Source organism: Eptesicus fuscus, chromosome 3 (assembly GCF_027574615.1).
Source record: "Eptesicus fuscus isolate TK198812 chromosome 3, DD_ASM_mEF_20220401, whole genome shotgun sequence".
NCBI lineage: Eukaryota > Metazoa > Chordata > Mammalia > Chiroptera > Vespertilionidae > Eptesicus > Eptesicus fuscus.
Genome location: NC_072475.1, coordinates 47,961,583 through 47,987,249, shown reverse-complemented (window position 1 = coordinate 47,987,249; position 25,667 = coordinate 47,961,583). Strand labels below are relative to the sequence as shown.

The 25,667-nt window shown below is 43.4% G+C and overlaps 2 protein-coding genes across 3 annotated transcripts in view; one reads left to right on the top strand and one right to left on the bottom strand.

Annotated features, from left to right (window-relative positions):
- The window catches only part of P3H2 (prolyl 3-hydroxylase 2), a 165,316-nt gene extending 155,484 nt beyond the window's left edge, over positions 1-9,832 (top strand). Inside the window, exons 14-15 of the mRNA XM_008151595.3 lie at positions 3,353-3,493; positions 8,841-9,832. Coding sequence (XP_008149817.1) covers positions 3,353-3,493; positions 8,841-8,933 — 234 coding nt within the window. The 3' untranslated portion in view covers positions 8,934-9,832. The remainder of the gene's footprint in view (positions 1-3,352; positions 3,494-8,840) is intronic.
- Positions 9,833-15,265: 5,433 nt separating this feature from the next.
- TP63 (tumor protein p63) overlaps positions 15,266-25,667 on the bottom strand; it is a 157,370-nt gene continuing 146,968 nt past the window's right edge. The window contains exon 15 of one of the 2 annotated variants that reach the window (XR_008555553.1): positions 15,266-15,608. The gene's annotated coding sequence lies outside the window, so the exon portion shown is untranslated. The remainder of the gene's footprint in view (positions 15,609-25,667) is intronic. The other variant, XR_008555554.1, reaches the window with a different exon arrangement.

Sequence of the window (25,667 nt, the reverse complement as noted above, 5' to 3'; positions counted from 1 at the left end):
TGGGTTGCCAGGGGAGGTGGCCGGCCTGCAAACCACCACAGGCCCCTCACTCAGGCCGCCCTACACCCCAAGGGAACCCCCACCTGATCTGGGACACCCTTCAGGGCAAACCAGCTGGCCCCCTCCCCTGTACCAGGCCTCTATCTTATCTAAAAAAGAGTAATATGCAGATTGATCATCACTGCAACACACAATATGTCTGCCCCCATGTGGTCAAAGATCCTGCCCCCATGTGGACACAAGATGGCCACCACAAGATGGCCAGCAGGAGAGGGCAGTTGGGAGGCACCCGGCCTGCAAGGGAGGGCAGTTGAGAGGGACCAAGCCTGCAAGGGAGGGCAGTTGGAGGTGATCAACCCTGCAGGAGATGGCAGTTAGGGGTGACCAGGCTGGCAGAGGAGGGAAGCTGGGGGCAAACAGGCTGGCAGCAGAGTGGTTAGGGGGTGATCAGGCTGGCAGGCAGAAGCGGTTAGGAGCAATCAGGAAGGCAGGCAGGCAAGCAGTTGGGAGCCAGCAGTCCTGGATTGTGAGAGGGATGTGAGATTGGGCCTAAACCAGCAGTCGGACATCCCTCAAGGGGTCCCATATTGGAGAGGGTACAGGCTGGGCTGAGGGACAACCCCACTCCGTGCACGAATTTCGTGCACTGGGCCTCTAGTTTAATATAATAATTTATATTTAAAAGGCTATGGTGCCTACACTTTCTGATAAAAAGTCTAAATACTAACTTGGGAGTAGTGTGATGCTTCTTTATATGGGAAATTAAATCAAGATGGAAGGTGTGGGTTGGAGTTTAAAGTCACTATACAAAATTCTCATATTTTGAAGAGCTTCTGTGCAGAAGGATTTGATTATTGAGCTCTGCTAACACTGAAACTGAGGTTCAAAAATGCATCTTGCCCAGGTAGAAAGAAAACCAGACTGGTTGTTGAAAGATTTCTTTGCTTCTACTCCACCTCGTGGCCAGATTTGGAAATGCTCAGTGTTTGAAAGTGATGACTGGAATAGCGTCTGAATCAGTAATTCATTCATTGTTGAATGCAAATTAACTGGATTCCCCCCCCCCCCCCCCCAGTATTCAGAAATTTTATTTATTTATTTATTTATATATATACTTTTAATTTTTATTGAATTTATTGGGATGACATTGCTTAATAAAAGTATATAGGTTTCAGGTATTGTGTGTTCACCACCCAAAGTTAAATCTTCTTCCATCACCATTTATCCCTCCTTTACCCTCTTCTATCTCCCCTCTCCCCTTATCCTTCTGGTAATCACCATACTGTTATCTGAGCCTATGGGGGTGCTTTTTTTTTTCTTAACCCCTTTACCTTTTACCTTCTTCCCTCTGACAGCTGTCAGTCTGTTCTTTGTATCTATGAGTCTGTTAATTTATTTTGTTCACTAGGTTCTGCATATAAGTGGATTAACTGTTATTCTGCTTTTTAATTATGTGAAAGCAGATAATACTCCACTTTAATAGTTCTAACCCTTTAATATAAGGACTTAACTACTTTTAAAATTACTGACTCTAATCATTCTTTCCCCTCAAAAGTAAAAGAAAAACCTGGTTTAAACAACATTTTTATTCAAAATCTCAAAGTTGGGAGTTTTACTTTCACAAATTATTTCTACTTCAGATGAATTTATGTGGTAGAGTTCTAATTTTGTAGGTAATCAAAATTCCTAGGTAACTGGTCCCAATAAAAAGAGAAATGGGTAGTTTTCCTTTTCAGCTTCCCCTTCTTTGCCTCTGGAGGAACACATGAAGTAGGGAAATAACCCAGTTTGGGAATGCAACAGGGGTAACGTCTTTATTTTTTGAAAAACTTGGAAATAATATAATTAACTGAATGGTGGCTAAAGGTTTAAGTTTACTCCAGTCAAAGGCTTCTCTGACATGTCATCAGCCATTAGATGAAAAGCAAAAGACATTTGCTTTTATTATACTTGGAAGATACATGGATTATTTCAACAGCAACATTTATCTGTGAAACATGGGTATTTAGGAATTTGGGTTTCTCTCTGCAAGTTTCCAAAAGATAAAATTTCATGAGTTCCATTTGCTTCATGAAAAATTAAAATCACGGCTTGTGTTCCATAGTATGTTTACAATCAATTATCTGTACTTCAGAATGTATTTTCCTACAGAAGCAGAGTCATCAATTGGGCTTGTCCATTCCTCCATGTACCTGATATGTAACAGGTGAGGCTGTCTATATGGTAACATTAGTCCCAGAGACTTTGTGAGTCCACACACCTGTAGTCAATTCCAATTGCTTCAGGCAGTTGATAGCTTCTTTTCCTAAACTGTCCCAGTTTTTCATGCATAAAAATGCTTTCCATCCTCCCTCTTCCGCCAGAGTGAAAGTATACCATTGTCCTCATGCCCTTTCTTGTAAGAAGTATTATAAGAAGCTGATGCTGAGATTCAGAAATCACACAGAAGTGACAACAACCTTGTGTGTTGAGTGAGTCTCGACCAGTGCCAGGGAAGGAGCAGCCAGAAAACCTGAAACCAGGTCCTAACACCATCCTATGCTATATGCATTGGGTATTATTTATTATGCTGGTTTTATTTGGAAATGCACAATACATTTCTTCTTCAGAAAAATGAAATCAGACTGACATCAGAAAAGTTATCGTGGTAAAGCTGTTTAACATAAGCAACTTTCCCTAACAAAGACAAATCACCCCTTATTATTGTGAAAAGAAGAATAACTAGGCCCTAGCTGATTTGCCTCAGTGGATAGAGCATCAGCCTGTGGATCAAAGGGTCCTAGGTTTGATTGCAGTCAAGGGCCAGTACCTGGGTTGTGAGCTTGATCCACGGTGAGGGGTGTGCAGGAGGCAGCTGATCAATGATTCTCTCTCATCATTGATGTTTTTATCTCTCTCTCCCTCTCCCTTCCTCTCTGAAATCAATAAAAATATATTAAAAATTAAAAAAAAGAAGAAGAACTGGAAACTGACTCCTTTTCTCTGCTCTTCCCTTGAACACACACACACACACACACACACACACACACACACACACACCCGGCCTCAGACTTTTTTTTTAAATTGTTGACAGTATTACGGATGTCCCCCTTTGCCCTCCTCTACCCAGCCCCTGCCCCCCACCTGAAGCCTTCACCTGAATAATTTTATTTTCTGAATTAGCATTATTTTGACCTACCTTTGATTTACAGATTAGGCAATTGAAATAATCTGTGTCTTCTTCAACCTTAGGATTCCATTATTCTTTGACTCAACACTTGACCCAAATACTCCCATAGAAGGATAAAGAATGGGGATTGTAGAGATATTGTGACACAGGAATTGAGAGTCTGATTTTCACTTTTTTTCTCAGGCTTCTATCAAACCAAAGTGTGGACGAATGATCAGCTTCTCATCTGGAGGGGAGAACCCGCATGGGGTGAAGGCAGTCACCAAGGGCCAGAGATGTGCTGTGGCTCTGTGGTTTACCTTGGACCCAATTTATAGAGAATTGGTGAGTGTCCCACCCAGAAAGCCAGTTAGATGCCTCGTAGACCTGCTTCATAAACTGATTTATATGAAACTTTAAGTTGATTCATAACCCTTCAAGAACCTTAGAGAACATGGGAAACAAACAAACAAACAAACAAACAAAAAAAAACCTTTTATAGCTGTTACAGAATCCTTTTTCTCATGTTTCTAATACAGACCGTCTTTGATGCAAGAAACAATTCTCCTGATAATCTAATGTTTGTGGTGTGAGTGTGTGGGAAAGGAGAGAGATGATGAAGGCATTTAAAAAAAAAAATTATCTTTACTGTTGAAACTATTACAGATGTCCCTCTTCCCCCACATTGGCCCCTTCTAACCCTCCCCACCCCAGGCTTTCACCACACTATTGTCTGTGTCCATGGGTTATGCATATATGCATACAAGTTCTTTGGTTAATCTCTTCCTACCTACCCACCCACCCCTGCCTTCCCTCTGAGATTCATCAGATTGTTCTATATTTCTATGTCTCTGGATCTATTTTGTTCATCAGTTTACTCTGTTTATTGCATTCTACATGTGAGTGAGATATGTGATACTTTTCTTCCTCTGACTAGCTTTTCTCACTTAGCATAATGCTCTCCAGGTCCCTCCATGCTGTCTCAAAGGGTAAGAGATCTTTTTTTATAGCTGCATAGTATTCCATGGTATAAAAGAACCACAGCTTTTTATCCACTCATCTACTGATGGGCACTTGGGCTGTTTCCAGATCTTAGCTATTGTGAATTGTGCTGCTGTGAACATGGGGGGGGGGGGGCATATATTCTTTTTGATTGATATTTCTTGTTTCTTAGTATATATTCCTAGAAGTGGGATCACTTAGTCAAATGGCAGTTGAGGAAAGTCCATACTGTTTTCCATAGTTCCTGTGCCAGTCTGCATTCCCACCAGCAGTGCACTAGGGTTCCCTTTTCTCTAATCCTCACCAGTACTTGTCATTTGTTGATTTGTTGATGGTAGCCATTCTGACAGGTGTGAGGTGACACCTCACTGCCAATGAAGGCAATTCTTAATCACATTCGTTCTAATAAGTGAATGTCTGCAGAAGTTGATATATCAATGATATTTGGCTGTCCTTAATTAGTTTTGAGCTTTATTTAAAAACAACAACTGTAGCATCAGGAGAGAGGAACCACTTTCTACTGGTTACTGGGAAGAATGATTCGTTTTCTCAACAAATCATTAAAGGAGCACTGACTAATTTATGAAACATGTGGACGAGGTAAGGGAACCTGGAAGTTCAATGTTATATATTATGATTAAATTAAATCCTAAATATAAAAATATTGTTCTTATTATATGGGAAGCAGCTGAGGACACTTAGCCTGGATAAGAGACCATGATCTTATCCTCTGGATGCCCTTGGGCAGAGGTGATAGGCTCTATCTGGGAAGTTGAAGAAGAATAAATGAAGACCAATGGGTAGAATTCCCTAGGAAAAAAATTGGATTCAACATATTAGAAATAACTTATAAATCGTCACCACTGTTTGGTGAAATTGTCTGCTTTGGAAGTAGTGAGTTCCTTATCACAGGATGGATGTAACTAAAGCCTTACCAGCTGCTTGGCATGGAATGCTGAAATTGAAATGGGAATTTCAACTGGACAGCTTCAAAGTCTTCCCTGGCCCCAACCGTTGATGAATTCTATTCTTTAAAATGGCATTCCATCTGCCCTAGCTGGTTTGGCTCAGTGGATAGAGCTTTGGCCTGTGGACTGAAAGGCCCCAGGTTCAGTTCTGGTGAAAGGCACATGCTTGGGTTGGGGGCTCGACCCACAGTAGGGGGCATGTAGGAGATAGCCAATCAATGGTTCTTTCTCATCATTGGCATTTCTATCTCTCTTCCTTCCTCTCTGAAATCAATAAAACTATATTTAAAAAATAATTTAAAAAATAAGTAAAATGACATTCCATCCAATTTTCCTCTTTAGATCCCTAAATTGAATCCAATTTAATCAGAAACCATTCAAAATTAACCAGATTTCTCATATACTTTTTTGCCATCAAACCTAACTCACCCATATTCTAAGCATTCATTCATATATTTAACAAATGTTTACAGAAGAGCTACTATTGTACCTGGGAAACTCTGCTAGGTAGGCCGGAGGGGGAGGGGGGTGGTGGTAACAAAGGGGAACAAAACATAGTACCTGACCAGGAGGAGCTTGGGGAGGTCGACAAGGAAGTAGAAAGTGAGAAGACATCAGTATGAGTTGTAGGGGAATCAAGGAAGGCATATATAGACTTAGCTGTTGTGGCTCAGTTGGTTGGGTGTTGTCTCATGCACCTAGAGGTTGCTGATTTGATTTCCAGTCAGCACACATGCCCGGGTAGGCTGCAGGCTCAATGCCCCTTGGTGGGGGACAGGGGAAAGTGCAGGAGGCCGCCTACTGATGTTCCTCTCTCATATCAATGTTTCTCTCTCCTCCCTTCTCTCTCTCTAAAATTCAATAAAAATATTTTTTAAAGAAAAAGAAAAGCATATAAAAGTGCAGAAAGAGAAAAAAATGGTCCTGCTGAGGGAAAGGAGCACAGAGAGTTCTGAAAACTTCAAGGGACACTGAGCAATCTCCTTCATCTGTGATTAATTCCTTTCCTGTGCTTCTCCACCTCCAAATGCCAGCATGCCACCACAGCACTCTGTACTAGGGAACCCAGATAAGCGAGCCGACAGTGAAGATAGATTGTTGAAAAATTGCCTTACTGTTTCCTCTCTTTAGTGTTCAACTCAGCAAACAGTTCATCTGTTTTATTATTCAGTATCTCAGCTTTCTCTTTCAAGATATTTTTAATCAAAATAAAAGTTTTAACACAAAATAGTTATCTTTGGTCCTTCCTAACCAGTAACATCAGTGCTCCTTTGAAGGGCAAATAATGGGAAATGTTTCCAGTCTCTGGACAGTAGCGACATCTAGTGGCCACAGAAAAAATGACCAGAGCCTCAAGCAATGTTCTACATTGGAATCACCTGGGGAACTTTACAAACTCCTGACATCAGGCTGCCCACCTCAGAAATTCTGATTTGATTGACATGGGGTGTGACCTGGGTATCGGAAGTTTTAAAGCTGCTCAGGTAATTCTAATGTGCAGCAAAGTTTGAAAGTCCCTGAATTAGGCGCCTCTTCTCAGATTGAATCCCTGAGCAGATGAAGTGTGCCTATGAATAAATCACCGGAGCTGGCAACTTCTTTTCTTGTTACAGGTTATTTTAAAGGTACTTAATTCTTACGGAGTATCTCACATCATAAACTCTTAAAGATGCCCAATATTAGAGACTTCAGTTCCTGTGTGTAGCATCCCCGCTGTGGAACTTCTTTCCCTTCAGGAGAGAAAGGATGCAACAGTCTCCTTCCCCGGCAGTTTGGGGAGAAAGTTTCGTGTGTACATCCGTTGTTAAGAAGCAGGTTATTCTTCCCGTATTCAGAAAGTGGCATCCAGGCATTTTACTTAGGCAGCATGACAGCAATTTAGATTTCTGTTATTTAGTGTATTTGGGCCTTTTAGTTACCTTTATATCGATGTCATTTTATTAATGTGCCAGATAGAATGGAGGCCTCGCCAAGTGACAATAGCTTTTCTGGTCACTGGAAGTACAGCGGTGACCACAAATGACAGGATTCCCTGATTTCATGGAGCTTCCCTTCTAGTGGGAAAATGACAACAGATACGTAAAAGAATAAATAATTGAGAGGTTTTCAGATAGTGAGAAATGTGTGGAAAAGAGAACAAGGTCACTGATTTGAGAGTGACAGGGAAGGGGTGGCATCCTGAGGGCCCTTGGGACTGATGACAGGTGAGTTGCCACCTGAGTGACAGGAAGTCAACTCTGATAACGGCCTTGGGAAGAGAATTCTAGGCAGAGAACAGGTTACAAAGGCCCAGGGACAAGAGGGAGCTTAGAGTGGTCAAGAAACAAGAAACCCAGTGACTGGCATGTGCTGCGCAAGATGGAGAGTGGTGTGAAAAGAGGCCACAGAGGAGGCAGGGGTCAGACTCAACAAACTGGTTAAGGAATATGAATTGTATTCTAACTGAGGGTATGGGAGGGAAGCAATGTGCCCTAGCTACCCTGCCTCCCCTAGTCCTGGGGAGTTACAGGGTATGAAAGGGTTACAGAATAGCTTTAAATTTTTTTAAATTTTTATTTATTGATTTGAGAGAGAGAGAGAAAGATCAATTTGCTGCTCCGCTTATCCAGCCATCATGTTGTAGACGAAGGTAGTTAGAAGGTAAAAAAAAAATGTGCAAGATTTGAGATGCCATTTGAAGATAAACCAACCAGACCTGCTATTTGACTGATGTGGAGGGTAAGAAAAAGCACAGGATATGATGGAAGCATCCAGGGGGTCATTTAGCCGACACTAGAAATGGGGAATTCTTCTGAGAGTGATGGGTTCAGAAACCTTGAGGTGAGTTAGGAGGTTGGAGTGTAAGGTGAAGTGAGAGAGGACAGGTGAGCTGAAAAAGAAGAATGATGTAAATCAAACAACTCCTTATAAGCACAGCAGGGAGATTGGACCTGGAACTTTAGGAACTGCGAGGCCATGCCAGGGCTGTGAGCAGTGAACAGGAAGATGATGTGGTCATGAGTCAAGTGCATGGGTTCTGTTAGAAGCATGTGGGTGTGGGGTGTGGAGCAGATCAATTTGGAAGCTGCTGTAGCAATGGAGTTGAGAGATGATGAAAGCCTAAACCCTTGCTCCTAAGGCACATTTGACAATGTCCAGGAACAATTTTGGTTGTCAGAACTTGGGGAGAGCCGCTACTGGCCAGGGATGCTGCTAAACACCCTACAATGTCAGTAGTGCTGAGGTTGAGAAACCTGGCCTAAGCTAAGGCAACAGTAATGTGCACTGAAAAGAAAGGGGCGGGCACAGGAGGTAGATGAGACCCAAGGATCCATGGTCAGGCTTTTAGTGCACATGGGTGAGCAGGGGCTGGCTCACTGAGAGAGGGGATTTGTGAGGAGGAACAGAGTAGGTCTGTGCAGAAGAAAATGGTGAATTCAGCTTGAAATACTGAATTGTAGAGCTGACCTGGAGATGTCTATAGGACCACAACATAGAAAAGGGAGTCAGCAGTTGAATATAGAAGACTTCTTGGCAAGAGAGAAATCTTGGAAAGTGATTGACTAGGACACAGGGAAGTCAGGAGAAGGCACCATTGCAGGGATGTGGTGAGGCTCAATCCTTAACTGGATTTAGCTTCCATCCCATGGACAGATGGATGCCTGGAAGTGTTGGGAAAGCATCTGCCACCAGGACTGACTATGATGCTTGTAACAAAAATGTGCAAATTGTCTTTTTTGCAGGAGCGGATAAAAGCCGATGAAGTGATCGCAATCCTGGATCAAGAACAACAAGGGAAACATGAACTGAACATCAACCCAAAAGATGAGCTATAAAAACGAGAAAGAGTGTTCTATCAGATATTTATTTAAATTGTTAATAATCTTATGAGAACCTTTTTATTTTTGTACAGAGCCATGGTATAAATTAACAGGTTAATACGAGTCATCAGATCTTCCTTCTGTTCCTAAGGATGTTTGCTTTGCCTCACTCAGTCTGTCTGTCTTATTTTTTTCATCAGTTCATCTCTCAATGCCCAGTCATCCCCGACCACGCCCCCCTCCATACACATGCACTCCATTGGCTGCAGATCCAAGAGCTAAAGCAGAAAGAATAAGTCCGTTTGGGGTAAATTATGTGTGATATAGTTCTAAAGCTAGTGTGTGTTGCCATCTCAGAAGGCCTTTCTGGCTCTTTGCCTCTCAGCCACCTCCTCTCATGGTGCTGATGGCCATGAGTTGGAGCCTGAGGTGCCCGGTGGCGGTGGGGTCTGCCCTGCCTCACCTATCACTGGCCGAGGGTCCCCAGGCTCTGAGAAAGAACCACTCTGATAAGTACTGTGTGAGATGGAGGGGCCCAACCTTTCCAAGGCCTTGGCGGTGTTTCCACCAGAAGACAAACTTACACTGGAAGCTTCGATCCATCCTCCACAGTGCTCCAGAAAGGACGCCCTGGGAGTCGTGTTCTTCTGAAGGTTGTTTAGGGGTTTGAAATAGAATGGATCTTCACCCCAGTGACTTTTAGAACAAAATCTTGAATCCCATCTGAATCTGGACGTGTCGCCTGAGAGTGGAGTCCATGGGTGAGAAGGAGCATGTTGATCCTGAGAAAAATGGATTTCTAATTGATTCCAGTCTTCATCTGCATAGCTTGGTGGTCCTTCCTCTTTGCTACTGTCCAGCATGTGGGCTTGTTCTTGTGACTGGTTGGTTTAATAAAGGGAGCCTTATTTTAATATCTGGCTTTTTTTTTTTCTTCTCCCAAATATTTGGTTTATCTTCAGGTAATGGTTTTGTGGTTCCACAGGAGCTTTGGAGATGACCCAGGGGCAACGTTGGGCAATGACTAGTTTTGCTGGCAGATGCTCTGTGCCTGCAAGAGGTGGGAGCACTGCTTTTGAAGAAACAGAAATGGGTAGCAAACAGAGGTGTTCATCCAGACAACGTCTGGTCCTTGGTGCCCACTCTGAGACATTATTTGGGATGGGACTGTGGTGTTTCTAGCTAAGGGGAACCTGCTCCCCTAGACAGTGGGAGGTCACTTGCCTCTTTGATGGACAGTGTAGCCTTTCAGAAAAGCAGCAAATACATTTTTTTTCTAAAACTCACATTTACTTTCCGCCATTTATGATCTGGGTGAGTGATAAGAACATTCATCCTTGCAACTGAACAAATGAGTCATTGCAATTTACATGCTGTTTTCCACCCAACCTTCTAGTTGCATTTCCATCATGGGAGAGTGGAAAGAGCATTAGATAATAATCGCAGAGCGATCACATATGCCCTGCTGTGTGACCTGGAGCTACTCTCCTTCCCTTTCTGGGCTCCAGTTTTCTTCTCTGTAAGTGTCATAACGGGCTGTATTTATTTCCAGAAGCCTGGCTCTAAATAAATAAATAAACAAACAACAACAAAAGAACTGATTTTGGAAATATTCACAAATGCAACCACATTTACTTCTACTAACATTTTGAGACTTGTGTGACTAGGTTCATTTTATATATATGTGATTTTAAAACTTTAAACCCAATTTTAAGGCTATAAAAGTTTCTGAGCTCTGAAAAGGTAGATTGCTGTTTGTTTGCTATCTCTGAGAAGCATTTGCTGGCACTCAGATCTGCTGATAGGAAGATCCTGGCAAGGATCTGATTTCTGTTTTCTGGCAACAAGGCATCAACAAAGAAAACAGCCCTTGGCTCCTTGCAGTCCCACTTCCTGGGTGCTCTGGGTGCTCTGAGCAAGCAAGGGGCTTCAGCAGGGATTCTGACATTCAGCCCCACAGAAAGTAGGTGAAGGCCTCCATAAATCTACTTTGTGGTAGATCCATATCTCCCACCCTTTGCTGACAACGGAGGAGTTTTTCCTGTTTTGTAAGTTACCAATATTGTTTTACACCTGGGACATCAACTATACTGGAAAGCATTTATATTTTTAATCTGCTCCACATAAAACCATACATGATTTCATTCAAATAGTTAGGGAGTGCCATCGGATGACTTTAAAAAATTGAACTCAAAAATGATAGTCCGTGTGCTAGAAGAGCCCAGTAGAATTTTTGTAGCTTTTAGAACTACAAAGTGAAGGCGTGAAGGAGGTCATAGAAGTCACAGTTCAATCCCATCCCTGGGAGGAAACTGAGGCTCAGAGATCAGAAAGACCTGGTTACAGAATTGAAGTGATGGGAGAATGCCTGGCCCAGGAGGCTTGAGGGCACAGGAATCCTGGCAAAGAGCGTCGTCCACAAGAAGAAGGGCTGCCTTTTTGTAGTTGGCAAAAGTGATGCTTGCTCCCCAATCTGTGGACCCGCAGACTTGTGCCTGTCTAGAAGGCGTGCCTTTTTCTAGTTTCACTCAACAGTATTCTATGTGGTTGAGGCAGGTCAGGCTATAAAACCCAATTTATCACTTTATGTCTAGGACTCTTCATCTCTACCTCTTGGGAAATTGCCATGTGTATAAAAAGCCTGAAGTTTTACAAAGCTTTATTGTCACCTACGTGATTTCATTGCTTGTAACACACAGCTTGTTCACTTGCCCATTTTGCAGATGAGGAGGTGGGGAACAGTGAGATGCGAGCCTGTGATTGGTGAGCTCAGAATGTCCATGTCTGAGGCAGAAGCACAGATTTTTTTAACAGGAGAGGGGAAAAGGACCAGGGTTGTTTGCTCTCTCGGCCATGCTTCCAAACATATCCAATACTAAATAATACATGACGGGGAAGAAAAACTGGTTGGTTTTATAAAATCTAAACTTTTTTATTTTCCTGCCCTTCTCCTCTGAGATATAGTGCATATGGGGTATATAATTCAATCAGATCAGCCCGTTTTTGAGTAAATTCTGTGAGCCAGGCACTGCTCTCGTGAAACTCACAAAAGGGAAGAAAGTTCTTCTCAGGAGCCATTTTCCTCTCCCTCTAGCAGGAAGAATCCTGAACTTAAATTTCCCCTTGAGAAAACACTGAGTGATATTCTTGGATGTGTAATGTGCTGTCTTCGGAGCCCTGAATGTAAATTGTTTGACAAGGAACTTTTAGTTTCATGCAGCCTGTGGACATGACACTTTTTGGCACTTATTCAGTGGAGGGGAAGTCATGGAATGAGTCAGTACCATTTAATAATACATAGCTATGAATTTTAATTGCAGTCTAAATGCTGAATATTTCACAGAAGAGCCACAGCAAACAACTCCTCACTGACGTCAAGAAAGGAGGTAATGGGGGCCACCTCACCAGTTCCTTATGCCGAAGGATTACCATTCTGAGGTGACTGACAATGGTACGGCTGAGAAGTGGGAAAACAATCTGAACTGTTGCCACATCCAGAATTCGGGGGAAACAGGAGCCATTTGGCAGAAAACCCTAACGCGTCAGTTAGACTGGGCTCACGTTTATGATTCCCTCTCCAGCTCCTGCCAAGAAGCCTGTGATGTGAAGTGACCTCCCACAGAATCCCACAGCCCACCCACACATCCTCTAGTCCCAGGTAATTTGATGTTTCCAACAGGGGACATCAGGGCTTGTTTTGTCTTGGACCTGGTTGATTTCCTCAAACACAGAGAGACAAGTGACATCAACCACTTCTGAGCTCACTGCTGGGCTGAGCTGCGGACTCACGCTGTCAGAGCCTCCCCCAGTCCTCCTCCCCCTGGGAAATCACAGTGTTCTCTGTGCCCGCTGTTGACCTCTGAGGCCAGACAACGTCACGTCTGGAACAATCTGATCATCGATTCTGGCTCCTCTCTACAATGGATGATGACCTCAGCCATATGAGAAGTTGGCTCAGTGAGTCACCTCTTCCTTCAGAGATCTTGTTAAGGGCCCACAGAAAAATAAGCAAACAAAACGTTTCTGCCCCCTCTTTTCCTGACACACGTTATTAGGGAGGAAATCTGAATGCTCCGTTCAGTCAATAGACAACCACCTTTTCTGGCCACTTGATGTGATACACCTTCGGGGAGAGGGAAGAAAAGGTGAACAAGACAAGCCTCGCCCTCCCTGTGCTTGGTAGGTCACCACAGAGAAGGTCGAGGGTGCCGTAGGGTTGGACAAATTTCCAGTCCTTGTCCCAAGTCGTCTTCTGCTCTGGTAGGGCAGATCATCTAAGTCTCCACTTCAGAAGTGAATTGGATAGCATCGTTCCATCTGGGAGCCCTTGCCCTTGGCCCCATCAGATGTGATGGCATGGGTCCTGGAAATTCTACCTAGACCCTACTTACACTCTCCTCACTCTTCCCAAGTTGATGTTTTTACCTCTGAATCACTATCTGATGATGGGTGGGGATAGAAATGTGAACCGGGCAAGAAACATTACCTGCTGTGTCTCATCTTTTTCCACTTGTAAATCATATATCCCATTGTTTCAAAGGGTTGTAATCATGGTTGGCATTTATAAAGCTCTTTTAGGGCCTTGAAACACATGCCAATCATACGCAAGTGGGCAATTATCTCGAGACACATCAGTGCAATCTTCATTTTGTACACGGAGAAAAGGAACTGTCACAGGGAAGGTGGTCAAGTAATTAATTCATGAATTAATTCTTCAGGCCGTTTTGAATGGCTACTCAGTAGTAGTTTTAGGGAGGTAGTAAAAAAATGAGTAAAACTTTATGAAATTCAAAGTAAAGTGGAAAAACATAGATGTAAACAAATGAAAACTATAAAATGAGGCACATGCTGTGATAGAAAAGTTGTGGCAGAGGCAAGTACACGGAAGGCCATGTTAGTTCAGAGAGGGGAGCAGCTGGGGACAGGGAAGGCTTCACAGAGAAGTTGACAGTTAAGCTAGGTGTCGAGTGCCTGTTCCACCACCCAAAAGCAGAAATGAGCCAGATGACCTCTCCTTTCACCACAGTGTCCCCAACTGAAAAGTGTTTAATTTGAACTGGATGATTTCTTGGGTTCGAAAATGTTAAGCTTTCAGGAAAGTTGGGAGAGTTCCTATTAAATTGGTCTTTTGGAGGTGGGTAGATTGGGATCTTTTCTACAGATTGCCCTGGGAAAAACCCTCTAATGAATCCTGTGAAAATCCAAATAAATACCAGTTTAAAATAAAGTTTTGTTTTGTTCCCTTGTCAGGAGTTATATATAAGTGGGTGGGGTGTAGTCACCTGGGACCGTGCTTCTTACGGAAACCAAATGAGCTGTAGGGAAAGCCACCTCTCAGACTGAAGTCAGCGAGCTCTCCCGGTGGCATTTTCTTCAGCCTGTGAGTCCGACAAGCTTCACATGACCTGGACCCAGTCTGCTCACTCAAATCCTTACACATTCATCTCAGAAATGGAAATAATTAAGATATTTCTGCCACCTGCTGATGTTCAGATGTGTTGACTGAAGAGCCTAAAGCATTTGGTAAAATCATTCAAGCTTTTAGTAAAACCAGAAAACTATGTAATACTTTAGTAAGGACATCGCTTCCAGTGTCAAACGGAACAGGTGTCAGAAGCTTTGGGAATGTTTAGATGCAAATCATCTCCAACAGGCATTGATGGGGTCCATTTGCCTCATTTCAAACCAGAGAGCTAAATGAGACACCATGCGATAAGTGTCCAATACACTTACTGTGTGTGTTCTCTGTACCTGCTTTTGGTTTGCTAAACTTTGCAAATGCCTTTGAAGGTCTTAGGCAATCATACTGCTTACATTTAGAATAAATTATAGAGTTCCCGAGGCTTAGAAGCCAACTTCAAGGCTCCTGGTCACCAGAGTAATATTCTGGGCTTTTGTGATATTCCAGCGTATAACAGTGTTTACTGAACAGACCCCAGTATTTCTATTGCACTCGAAGTTCAGAGTTTCAGGACATGCTTTTTTCACAAATAATATGAATTAGAATTATGCTTCCTTGAAGTTAATATTGATAATTAAATAAAAACGGTTTAGTAATTTTCTCCCCTCCATATCTAAGGTAAAAGTGTGTTTTTAGCAAAATTTCATTCTGAGTAGTCTTCATTTTCAATTCATTACATCGTTAGCTCCTTAGCCCCCAGTGAAGAGCAGGCATGAAGGCATTGACTAGAGACAGTCAAAGATCCCTGGAAGAATGTTCCCTTTCCCTTCATTGGCCACCACTGTGGTCACTAAGCATTTCACAGCACTCCGGTAGACTGGACCAATTAGCCACACAGAGAAAAAGAAACCCAGACTAGATGAACAATTAAGTCAAGGTCATAGTAGATGTGTTTCCTAAGTAAAAAAATTCTAAAGATATTTTGCAGTTCTGAGCATCTTTTTATGAAGAGCTACAGGCAGGAGGAATTATTATAAACTTATATGACCCCAAGCCTCAACACTCCTCCACACCCCCGTGGAGATTCAGAAGGAGGCTACTGTCTTCAGCAAGATGGTTGCTGCGCCTGCGCGGATGTGCCAGGTCTGATTGCAGCTCTGCTCAGGCAGCTCGGGCTTCCTCCCGGGAGCACTCGGAGGGAGCCTTCTCTGAACTTCCAGGCCGTGGGGCAGAGCACAGGGCGCAGCTTTTCCTTCCAGACTTTTGGCTTCTGAGTAATGTTTTTGTCTCTAAAAGTAATAGAAGTACATCAGATGTTGCTCCTTGTACCATGAACTTTGCTTTGAAGCACCGGTGAGCCACTTCAAAGGCTCAGCAGCACTCAGAGAGGCTTTTCCTGGGGACGCTGCCCTATCAAGGTGGGCCCATCAACCTGGGGCACACTGCCCACCAAGGCACTCACCAACTAACGCCTAGCTGTCGTCACATGGGACAAGCTGGCATGCTGAAAACTTCACCCACCCTGCTCTCAGAATCAGCATCATGGTTTGGACTCTGTAGGGGGGGTGGGATGCATCATTTACATGCAGAATGATGTACAAATTAAATAGGAAACTATTCAAATAGCCTGCAAAGCTTAGCACAGAGTGCTTTTGGTCATTGTTATCTGAAGCCAACATTGAACTGTTCAGAGCTGATTAGACTGGGAAGATCAAGCCTGGGTTGGATCCTCAAGAACCAATCATCTTCACAACAAGGCTTTGTATTTAGAGTTCAGTAAATGACTGCCACTACCAGTAACAGACTGCAAGGTGAAAGGGGCCTTAGCATTTGGTCCGACGCCTCTCATTTAGAGTTGGGGAAACTGAGGACCAGAAAGGAAATTTATTTACTGGACTTTACTACAAGTTACTGGTAGGATCTGGACTTAAACCCAGGCAGCCTGACCACTAGTCCAGAGCCCCATCATGAGAGGAGTCAGGGTAGAATAGGGAAGAGGGCAGGACTGTGCCACCCACACTTAGGCCCCCTTGCTGCCTCTTATTAACTCACTAATAATGGACACATTTCTTGCCCTTATTTTCAATGTCTTCATCAGTAAAGGGCTAGTTATACCTATTTGATGAGTTATCATGAGATTTAACTGAGATAAAGGAACGAAAATGCCAACACACAACAGGCAATTATTAAAAGTCCATTGTTCTTTTTACTACATATCAGAGCACCTAACAAGAAGGAAAACGAATAAGGCTAAGGTTTCTCTAGCAATCCTTTTCCAGCTCTCATGACATTTTTAAAAAATGCATTCTCCCACGAAGCATCTTGGAATCTTCAAAGTTAACTTTCATAGAATTGGATTTAAAAAGCATCTCTGGCCATAAGTAACATGTTTTTCTGGGGTAGGGGCACAGGAGAATAGAAACTTGCTATACAAAATCAAGAGGATTGGCAAACAGGTTGTCAATCACCAGTGTAAAGAGATGTCTGGCTTTCTGCACCCACCGTCTCTGGCCATCTGACTCCCTGGCCTCGCCTGTACCGGGACCTTTCAGCAGCTATTCCCAGTCCTCTCTATCCCAGCACACTGAAAGACACAATTAAAAAAAGAAAAATATTTTTATTGACTTCAGAGAGGAAGGGAGAGGAAAAGAGAGAGAAACATCAGTGATGAGAGAGCATCCTTGGTCAGTTGCCTCCTGCACGCCCCACACTGGGGATCAAGCCCGCGACCCAGGTTGTGCCCTGACTGGGAATTGAACCATGACCTGTTTAACTGTTGAGCCACGCTGGCTAGGGGAAAGACGTAATTCTTATCTATTTATTTTACTAAGCATTCTCTCACTTGCTTTTCTACTGTGTAGAAAACAGAATCATTACTAAGCAGCAGAGGGCACTATCAGCATATTTTGCTTTAAGGGGTAAAAAAGAGGTGCCTCTGTTGCCGGTGGAAGTGAGGTCCTTATGGTGTTGTGAGAAAAAGCTTTGGGAGTTTTTGAAAAGAGCAGGGTTCAGGGAAAGCTTAAATAGCAAGGGAACGATTTTTGAGGAAGTTGGTCTACTCTTGGATGAGTGGGGTATGGAATGGCAAGGATGAGAGGAGTAAAGCAAAAACAGAGTCATGCATTGCCATGAACAACATGAGAATGGTGACAACCACTACTCTGACGATTATTATCTCCACCACTTACAATCACCATCCTGGTACACGTGGGCAGACAGTTTCCTAACCACGGTCTCATTTGGCCCTTCCTGCAATCCTGTGGCTTCAGTCTAGGGGTATATTAAGCTAATTTGGCTAATGAGAACATCGAGTTTCTTAGAGGGAAAGTGACTTGCTTAAGGGCACAGAAGTGGTATCTGGTGTGCTGGGATTGAAAACTAGTTTCCTCCCAGAAAATGCAGCAGGAAACTACAGCTTTTGTGGCACAGAGTCTCATAGCAAATAGGGCATGGGATGCAGAGTAACAGGATAAGCTTCAGCTGTTGGGCTGGCTTCGGGTTACTGAAGGCTTGACTGAGAGCTAAACTGTGGTATTGGGGCTTGATCTTGTAAACCTCAGGAAGGCTTCTGAGGTTTCAGGCAGCTAAGGATGCGTGGTTATTCACTATAGTTGCATAGCAAAGTTGGCATATGAGAATTGGGAGAAAAAGAACAGGATTCAGGAAGACCAATGAAGGAAACAATAGGATTAGAGGATGAGGTGGGAGATTTTATCATTGCCATTAATGGCTGGCTCATAGAAATAATGCAAAGCAGCCCTGCCAGCATGGCTCAGTGGTTGAGCTACGACCTATGAACCAGAAAGTCATGGTTCAATCTCTGGTCAAGGCATATGCTTGGGTTTCGGGCTTGATCCCCAGTGTGGGGGGACATGCAGGAGGCAGCTGGTCAATGATTCTCTCTCATCATTGATATTTATCTTCCTCTCTCCCTCTCCTTTCCTCTCTGAAATCAATAAAAATATATTTTTAAAAAAGAAATAATACAAAGCAAACTGACTTTAAATTTGTTGTTTTTAAATTTCCTTCAGACAGCACACCCCCTTATTGCCTGTGCCCAGGAGGTCTAATCCCACTCCTCCCACCCTCTGCCCCCACACGCAGACCCTTAGCCACAGGTGAGGACAGCCTGACCAGTCTCACAGGTAAGGACAGCCTGACCAGGCTCACAGTGATGGGACATAAGAGTTCAGAACTAAGGAGAGATATTTTGAAGAAAAAAGAAATAGGGATTTTGTGGCTGACAGAATCAGCAAGGAAAGAATATAAAACTCGTGTGTCTGAGATTTTGAGGTTAGTAAAACAATAACATCATTAATACAAACAGGGAAATTAAAAAATAAACTAGTTTTCTAGGGAACGTGACCTTGTTGGACATGAAGACTTCCCAGTAGCAACTCAGCTGGAATGTTTTGATGCAAACTTATTTCCCACTCTGTTTATTGATTTCTTACTTTTCAGTTTTCATCTGAAACTTACAAATGATGGGCTTTGTTTATGGCTCTATTACAATAAGGAAACTGAGGCGGGGGGATAAAACTGACAGGTTATTAGTGTTACAATTCCTTGCTTAAGACCTTTCCACTGACAATGAATCCCATGGCTTGTTTATTCTTATGGCCCACAGAACTGCCCACATTGGGGCCCTATCTACCTCCTCCCTTGTACTCCCACCCCCAGCATCACCCTCTCCTGCCTCTCAGATGTTTACAACCTGTTCTCTCTGCTCTAGATCCCTCTTGTACCTCCCGCCACCTCTCCAACTTTACCAGGAAACTCTCACAGTACAGTGGCCAACTGTCTTGGTTTTCCGGGGACTGAGGAGTTCAAACCAGGATCATCTCCAGCAGATCTGGAGAGGTGGTCACCCTACATCTGGTGGCTTCTTTTTTCTTGCAAACTTCTTCCTCAAGGAAGCCTTCCAGACCCGATACAGCGATACAGCGATACAGCTCCAGGCTAAGTTCTGTGTCCCTGCTGAGCAGTCAGCTCCGCCCTTCATTCCCCTTCCATGACCCTTCTCACTCTCCTCATTACTGAGTTTTTATGCCCATCTTCCCTGCGATCCACAGTAGCTGTCTTTGTGCCACCAGATCATGTGACTCCTCTGCTCAAAATCCTCCCCTGGTTTTCCATCTCACTGGCAAAGTCATCACAGTGGCCCACAGATCTGAGCCAGTTACCTCTCAGTCTTACCTTCCATAAGTTCCTGCCAGCTCCAGTGGCACTGGCCTCCTTATTGTTCCTACAACACACCCACCATGCTTCTGCCTCAGGGCCTTTCCATTTACTGTTGTTTATGCCTGAACTATTCTCTCCTCAGGTGTCCACACGGCTCATCTATCAAGTCCATCAAGTCAAGATCCAAGCTTACCTTCTTAGCTCTTCTACCTGACATTCCCATTCCCCATTTCTGCTTTATTTATTTTCATAACACTTATCACCATCTGACTTCTTATTTACATTTCATCTAATTTACTTAGTCTATTGTCTGTCCCCTTCCACTCAGAATACAGTTTCTAGGGTAGGAATTTTATTCATTGCTTTATTTCTGTAGTTTAGAATAGTACATGGTATGAAATAGATATTAAAAAAATAGTTATTACCCAGCTAGTATGGCTCAGTGGTTGAGCATTGACCTATGAATCTGGAGGTCACTGTTGGATTCTGATCAGGGCACATGCCTGGGTTGCAGGCTCACTACCCAATAGGTGGCATGCAGGAGGCAGCTGATCAATGATTCTCTCAGCATTGATGTTTCTATCTCTCTCTCCCTATCCCTTCCTCTCTGAAATTGATGAAAGAAAAAAAAATATATGTAAATAAATATTTATTGAATGCATGTCTAAGTGATTAAATAAATGAGTGAACAAACACAGTAGAAAGGACAGTTGACTGAGTCACAAGTTTTAGCTCAGCCACTCAGGATTTGGGTGATTTTGATAAAAACAACTTTCCCCCTCCAGTTCTTATTTTCTCCAACTGTAAAATGAAGCATTGGGCTCAGTAACCTTTTAGGAGTCACAAGCAATGGTGTTTTCAAAGTTCACCAGTCAATGACAGATAAGAACCAGAATCTAAATTTGTCATTAAACAGGGCTCAGAAGCAAGAAAACATTAACAAGGGATAGAGAAACATTGCTTAAGTTCCAATTGAGGAAAAAAATATGTTTAAGAAACATAAAATTTCCATTTATGAGGAAATGCAAAGAAGGCAGATGACTGGCCTAGCTGACTCGACAATTCATTTTAGGGCTGGGATTGAACACAACCCAAGGATCCGTTGCCCCAACAGCCTGGAAAATGACACCAAGGGCGGGCCAACCTCCATCTGATTACAGAGCCGTGACTGATACAATTTGTGATTAGAACACTACTTGGAATCTTTCCTCACACCCGCTTAATGGCCTCCAGAGTAGGTGGATTCTCTAATTAGTCATATGAAAACAGAGGTTTCATGAAGCAGAGATTCTAGGAAGTTCTAGGCTGTTCCATTCAGAAAAGTATCATCCCTTCAGAAAAAGAAAGTAATTCAAGATGCACACCTCTTTTTGTTCATTTCTTGCTGTCTCAGACAGAAGACACCATCTTGGAGAGGGTACGTGGAGAGATGGTGGAGAAGCTGAATTAGTCAATTTAAAGAAGACATTAGAAGCACTATAGCGGCCACACCCTGAGTGCCAGGAACCAGACCGGTTATTCAACTTCTGTGTAGCTACTGTGTAGATACAGACTTGAGCCCAATAAGGTCAGCGAGTTACTTGCAGTAACCAAATCCCTGGTGTTGCAGTGATTATCAGGGTGATCTTCCCCTGCTATTGTGGTTGAATGGGATTTGCTATTGTCACCTTGTTTGGTAACACAGCAATAGCAAGTGTTGCAAGTGCAATTGTTGCTGTTGAAATATCCTTTTGGCAGTTCAAGGTGTGTGTGTGTGTGCGTGTGTGTGTGTGTGTGTGTGTGTTTGTGTGTGTGTGTGTGTGTTTCATCCTGTTCAGTCTTTTCTGAAAAGCTCTGGGAACTTATGTTCGTTCCACCTCAAGGAAGTAACCAAGGATTGGATTTAGAGCCAGCCAGTAGATTCCACACCCCTAGTTCATGGCAGGCATTGCATTGAAAGCTTTGTTGTGCTCTAACAGCTTGGGAGCTGGTTTCATTGGTTCCAGTTTGCAGATACGGACTGGAGGCTCAAAGAGGTTAAGTAATCTCATCAGGGGCCTAGTGAGAGCAAATTGCCAAGCCAGGATTTTAAGATTTGTTCCCCAAACACAGAAATATTCTTGAATAAACTCTTAGGAATAGTAGCACAGTATAACACTGGAAATATCAGTGATGCTTGGGTAGAAGCAGGAGTCAGGGCTTTGAAGCCCTGTCCACTCGGCCCTCTCCATCTACCTCTGTGGGTTCCCAGGAACTCTGTGAAATATTTCTAAAAGCCTTCTGGGTGAACTCTAAGTTCCTCCCAGCTCTAAAATGTTATGGATATATATGATTCTGAGAGGTTCCTACTCATATTACATACAGACTATCAACTCCTCCCTCTGGATGCGTACTGGAACTAGTCCGGCCTCAGATATAAGAATCTGAATATTATCATAGTGTACAGAGTCATAGACTGTTAAAGATGAAAGAGACCTGAGAAGTCAACAAGTCCCAGAACTCCATGTACTTAACACAATAACAATTTAAATTTTGTTGACTAATAGAAGCCCATAAAGAAAGAAATGATTTTCTCAGGAAAAGTAAGTTCATAAATTATCCTCCTTCTACCAGAGAGGTGATATTTACAATATAGAACAACTGGTTTATTCTAACCAATCAGAACAAATAAAGCACTTGGTGGCCGGTGTCCAGGGGAGGCCCTTCATGGCAAGCTTTACCCTATCAGTTGCTGGACTGTGAGAATGTCCCAGGGGTCCTAGAGGAGGGATTGAGGTGGCGAGGGCAGCAAGAGTTGGGATGGTCCAGGAGCTGAGCTGGGGGAAATGGCTATGTATAAATAGTCTGGGGTTATTTAATGACCATCCTGGTGCAAAATAGTAGATGATCAGTCCTAGCCTTTAAGTGTTTATTCAGCAGAACTGGGACTTTGTACCACTGTTGATTCTGCTTCCTTTTTCAGCAGGGGATAAAAGTGGCAAGAAGAAGCAAAATTTCTGCCAGCCAAATGTCACATGAAAGAATTTCACACAGGGGCAGATACCTGAGGGGCATTGCCAGGAAGACAGTGCTAACTCTGGTAATGAGGTTGACATCATCTAGCAGCCTCAGAGGATTTGAACCCCTTCCATGCCTCCTATCACCTCCTGTCCAGTAGTGAAAACCTGAGGTTGGACACTGGGTGATATACAAAAGCAAATGCAAGCAAACTAAAAGTCTCCCCCAAGGGAGAAACTTTCTTCTAGGTTCTGATCCAGGTACTGAAGGAGAAGAAAAGAACCAAGGCCATAGTTGAGTGGGTACAAAGAGGCAGCCAAGGTTGGTCATAGGACTATATGCCCATGAGATTAGAAGACTCCTTAATGGTCACTTGGTCAAGTCTCCAGTTGAAGGCTAGCATCTTCAAAATGAGCCATCTCCAACCCCAACTGGAAATGAAAAGTGCTCTGTTCTGGACTGAGCCTTGGTCTCCCTCACTTTCAGATCTTTCCATATAGTTCCTCAGTTTGTGGTACCCTTCTACTTTCCCTACTGTCCCTGGGGCTCATGTCCTACTTGCCTTCCAAGTCTGATTTCAGAAACTATTTAGTTAAAGGGCTGCATTAGCTGTCCCTTAGAACATTTCTATAGCCACCACAACTGTACACAGGTTAACAGGTTTTCATCTGCTTTCCTCCCTGGGCTATGAGCTACACTAGTGGAGAAACTGACTCTGTTATGCTTATCCAGCAGGCCTCATAAAGGGCCTACCACAGGATCTAACACAACAGTTCAAAAATGCAGATGCATGAAGGAGTAAATGAATTGCTACATCTTGACTGCTAATAAAGTTTTTATGTTCATAATCTCATATTATCATTGTACCATGCTTATGAAGACAGTAAAACTTTTTATGCTTTTAAGGAGTTAATATTTTATTTCCCATTCTATGGGTGAGAAAAACAAATGTTGAAAGAAAGGAAAAACAAAGCAACAACAACAAAACCCTGACATATACTTAGGACATAGATGGACCATTCATTGTGCCAGGTACATTCAAACCATTTATCATCTTTACTAGAGGCCTGGTGCACGAAATTCATGCATGGGTGGGGTCTCTCAGCCCAGCCTGCACCCTCTTGCAATCTGGGACCCATTGGGGGATGTCCAACTGCTGGTTTAGGCCCAATTTTGCAGTTGGACATCCCTTTCACAGTCTGGGACCACTGGCTCCTAACTGCTCACCTACCTGCCTGCCTGATCGCCCCTAACCACTCACCTGCCTACCTGATCACCCCTAACTGCCTCTGCCTTGCCCCCACTGCCACAGCTTCATTGGGAAGGATGTCCAGAATGATGTCCAGAAGGTTGTTAGGCTATCTGGTCTAATTAGCATATTATGCTTTTATTATTATAGATTCTTATAACTGACCATTAAAAGTTATTTTAATTCCATTGTTAAATTTATTTTTTAAATGCACACTCCCTTTTTAGTGTACAGTTATATTAGTTTTGACAAGTGCACAGAGTCCTGTGGTCACCATTACCATCATGACACAGAACTGTTCCATCACCTGCAGGCTGCCCTTGGCCATCATTCATTCCCAACCTGACTTTCTGGCAATCACTGGTTTGTTCTTCATCCCTATGGTTTGTATAATCCCATTTTTAACAAAACAACAACAACACCAAAAACAAACAAACAAACAAAAAAAACACAGAGCTTAGAAAGTTTAAGCAACTTGCTCAAGCTCAGCAGCCAATGCATGGTTAGATTTTGCCTTTGAACCCAGACTTCTGCTACTCAGTAAAGTTGGAAAGCAGGAGCATGAGGCCAAAGAAAACAGTTGCTTCATTCCCCTACCTACCTCCCACCTTCTGCAGAGGCCCTTGTCCTTAGTCAGTGTTCTGTGAGAGGCAGGCAAACACGGCCTCATTACTGAAGGAGAAATCTGATAAAGCTGTACCTCTGATCATTCACTAGGCGCTGAGGGAAGACTGTGTTCCTTCCCAACAGAACCATCTGAAAACCACTATGATCTGCTGGCTGCTTGGCAAACTATGGTGTAAGAGATTGGTCTTTTTCCAGTTCTTTCACTTATCTCCAAGAGAAGAGGGTTCTGAGAGAAGGTCACTGCTAAACATTTAGCCTCTCAATGCACCAGCTTTCCCACCAAGGCCCGGGAGCCCTTTTCCAGACATGGGTAAGACAGCAGGGAAGCCTTGCTTGCACAAGGTGGGTGCTGCTGCTAATTGGGTTGATGTCATTGATTGTTGCGGTTGTTCGCCTGGGAAGCCAGCCATGGTCTCAGCGTGAGCAGCCTCGCTGGGCCAGCCTGTGGCAGTGAGCACAGATCTTAATGGGGCTCTGAGAGCAGACAGGTTTAGAGGCAGGTTCAAAAGTGGAGAGCTAGGCTGCCACTGGGAGACGGCCGTTTCCTTGGGAGACGCTAGCTTCCAAGGCCAGGAGGGATACAGAAATCATTTTATTTTCATCCTCCTTTTAATCAGGGTGGCAGGATACTGGTGCCACATTTGTTTAAAGATAATTTCTTTTCTAAATAAAAAAGAAGTACTTGTTTGGAGCTGAAGGAAGATAAGTGAGCTGTGATCTGCCCTGACAGATGCAGGAAATAGCTATCAGTGTCCTGCCTACATCCCTTCCAGGCCCCACTGCACCTTCTCCCATCAGTCTGAGACCCCACCCATTAGTCTTTCTTCCCAGAGAGAATTCCTTAGGGAATAATTTGCAATTCATGAAGGCTGATCCTACCCTTTGGGTGGCAGCCTTTGCTACAAAATGCCATCCAGCTCTACCACCCAGTGAAGTTGGATCTGCTTGTGAGGGCTTTTTGGATCAGTAGTGCTGACATTTTTGGGGCAGGAGTCTCCGGAGAACCCAGCCTTTGCATCCTGCATTCTTTGCTCAGGGGCTGTAGCAGTGATCATGGGCCAAATCCAAAGCTTTCACCCCAAAATGGGGATAGCAAGTAGTGATGAAAAGTTCACAGGCTGTGAAAATCCCCACTTTCTGGTACAGTTACTAACTAGCTGGGTGATCTTGAAAGAGTTGTTTACCTTCTATATAAACATTATCTTCTCATCTGTGCAATGAAATAAATAATACCTATCTTATGGGGTTGTCAAGAGGATAATGCATGCCAAGTGGCATACAGAATATACTCAAGAGCAGTAATTATGATCATCCC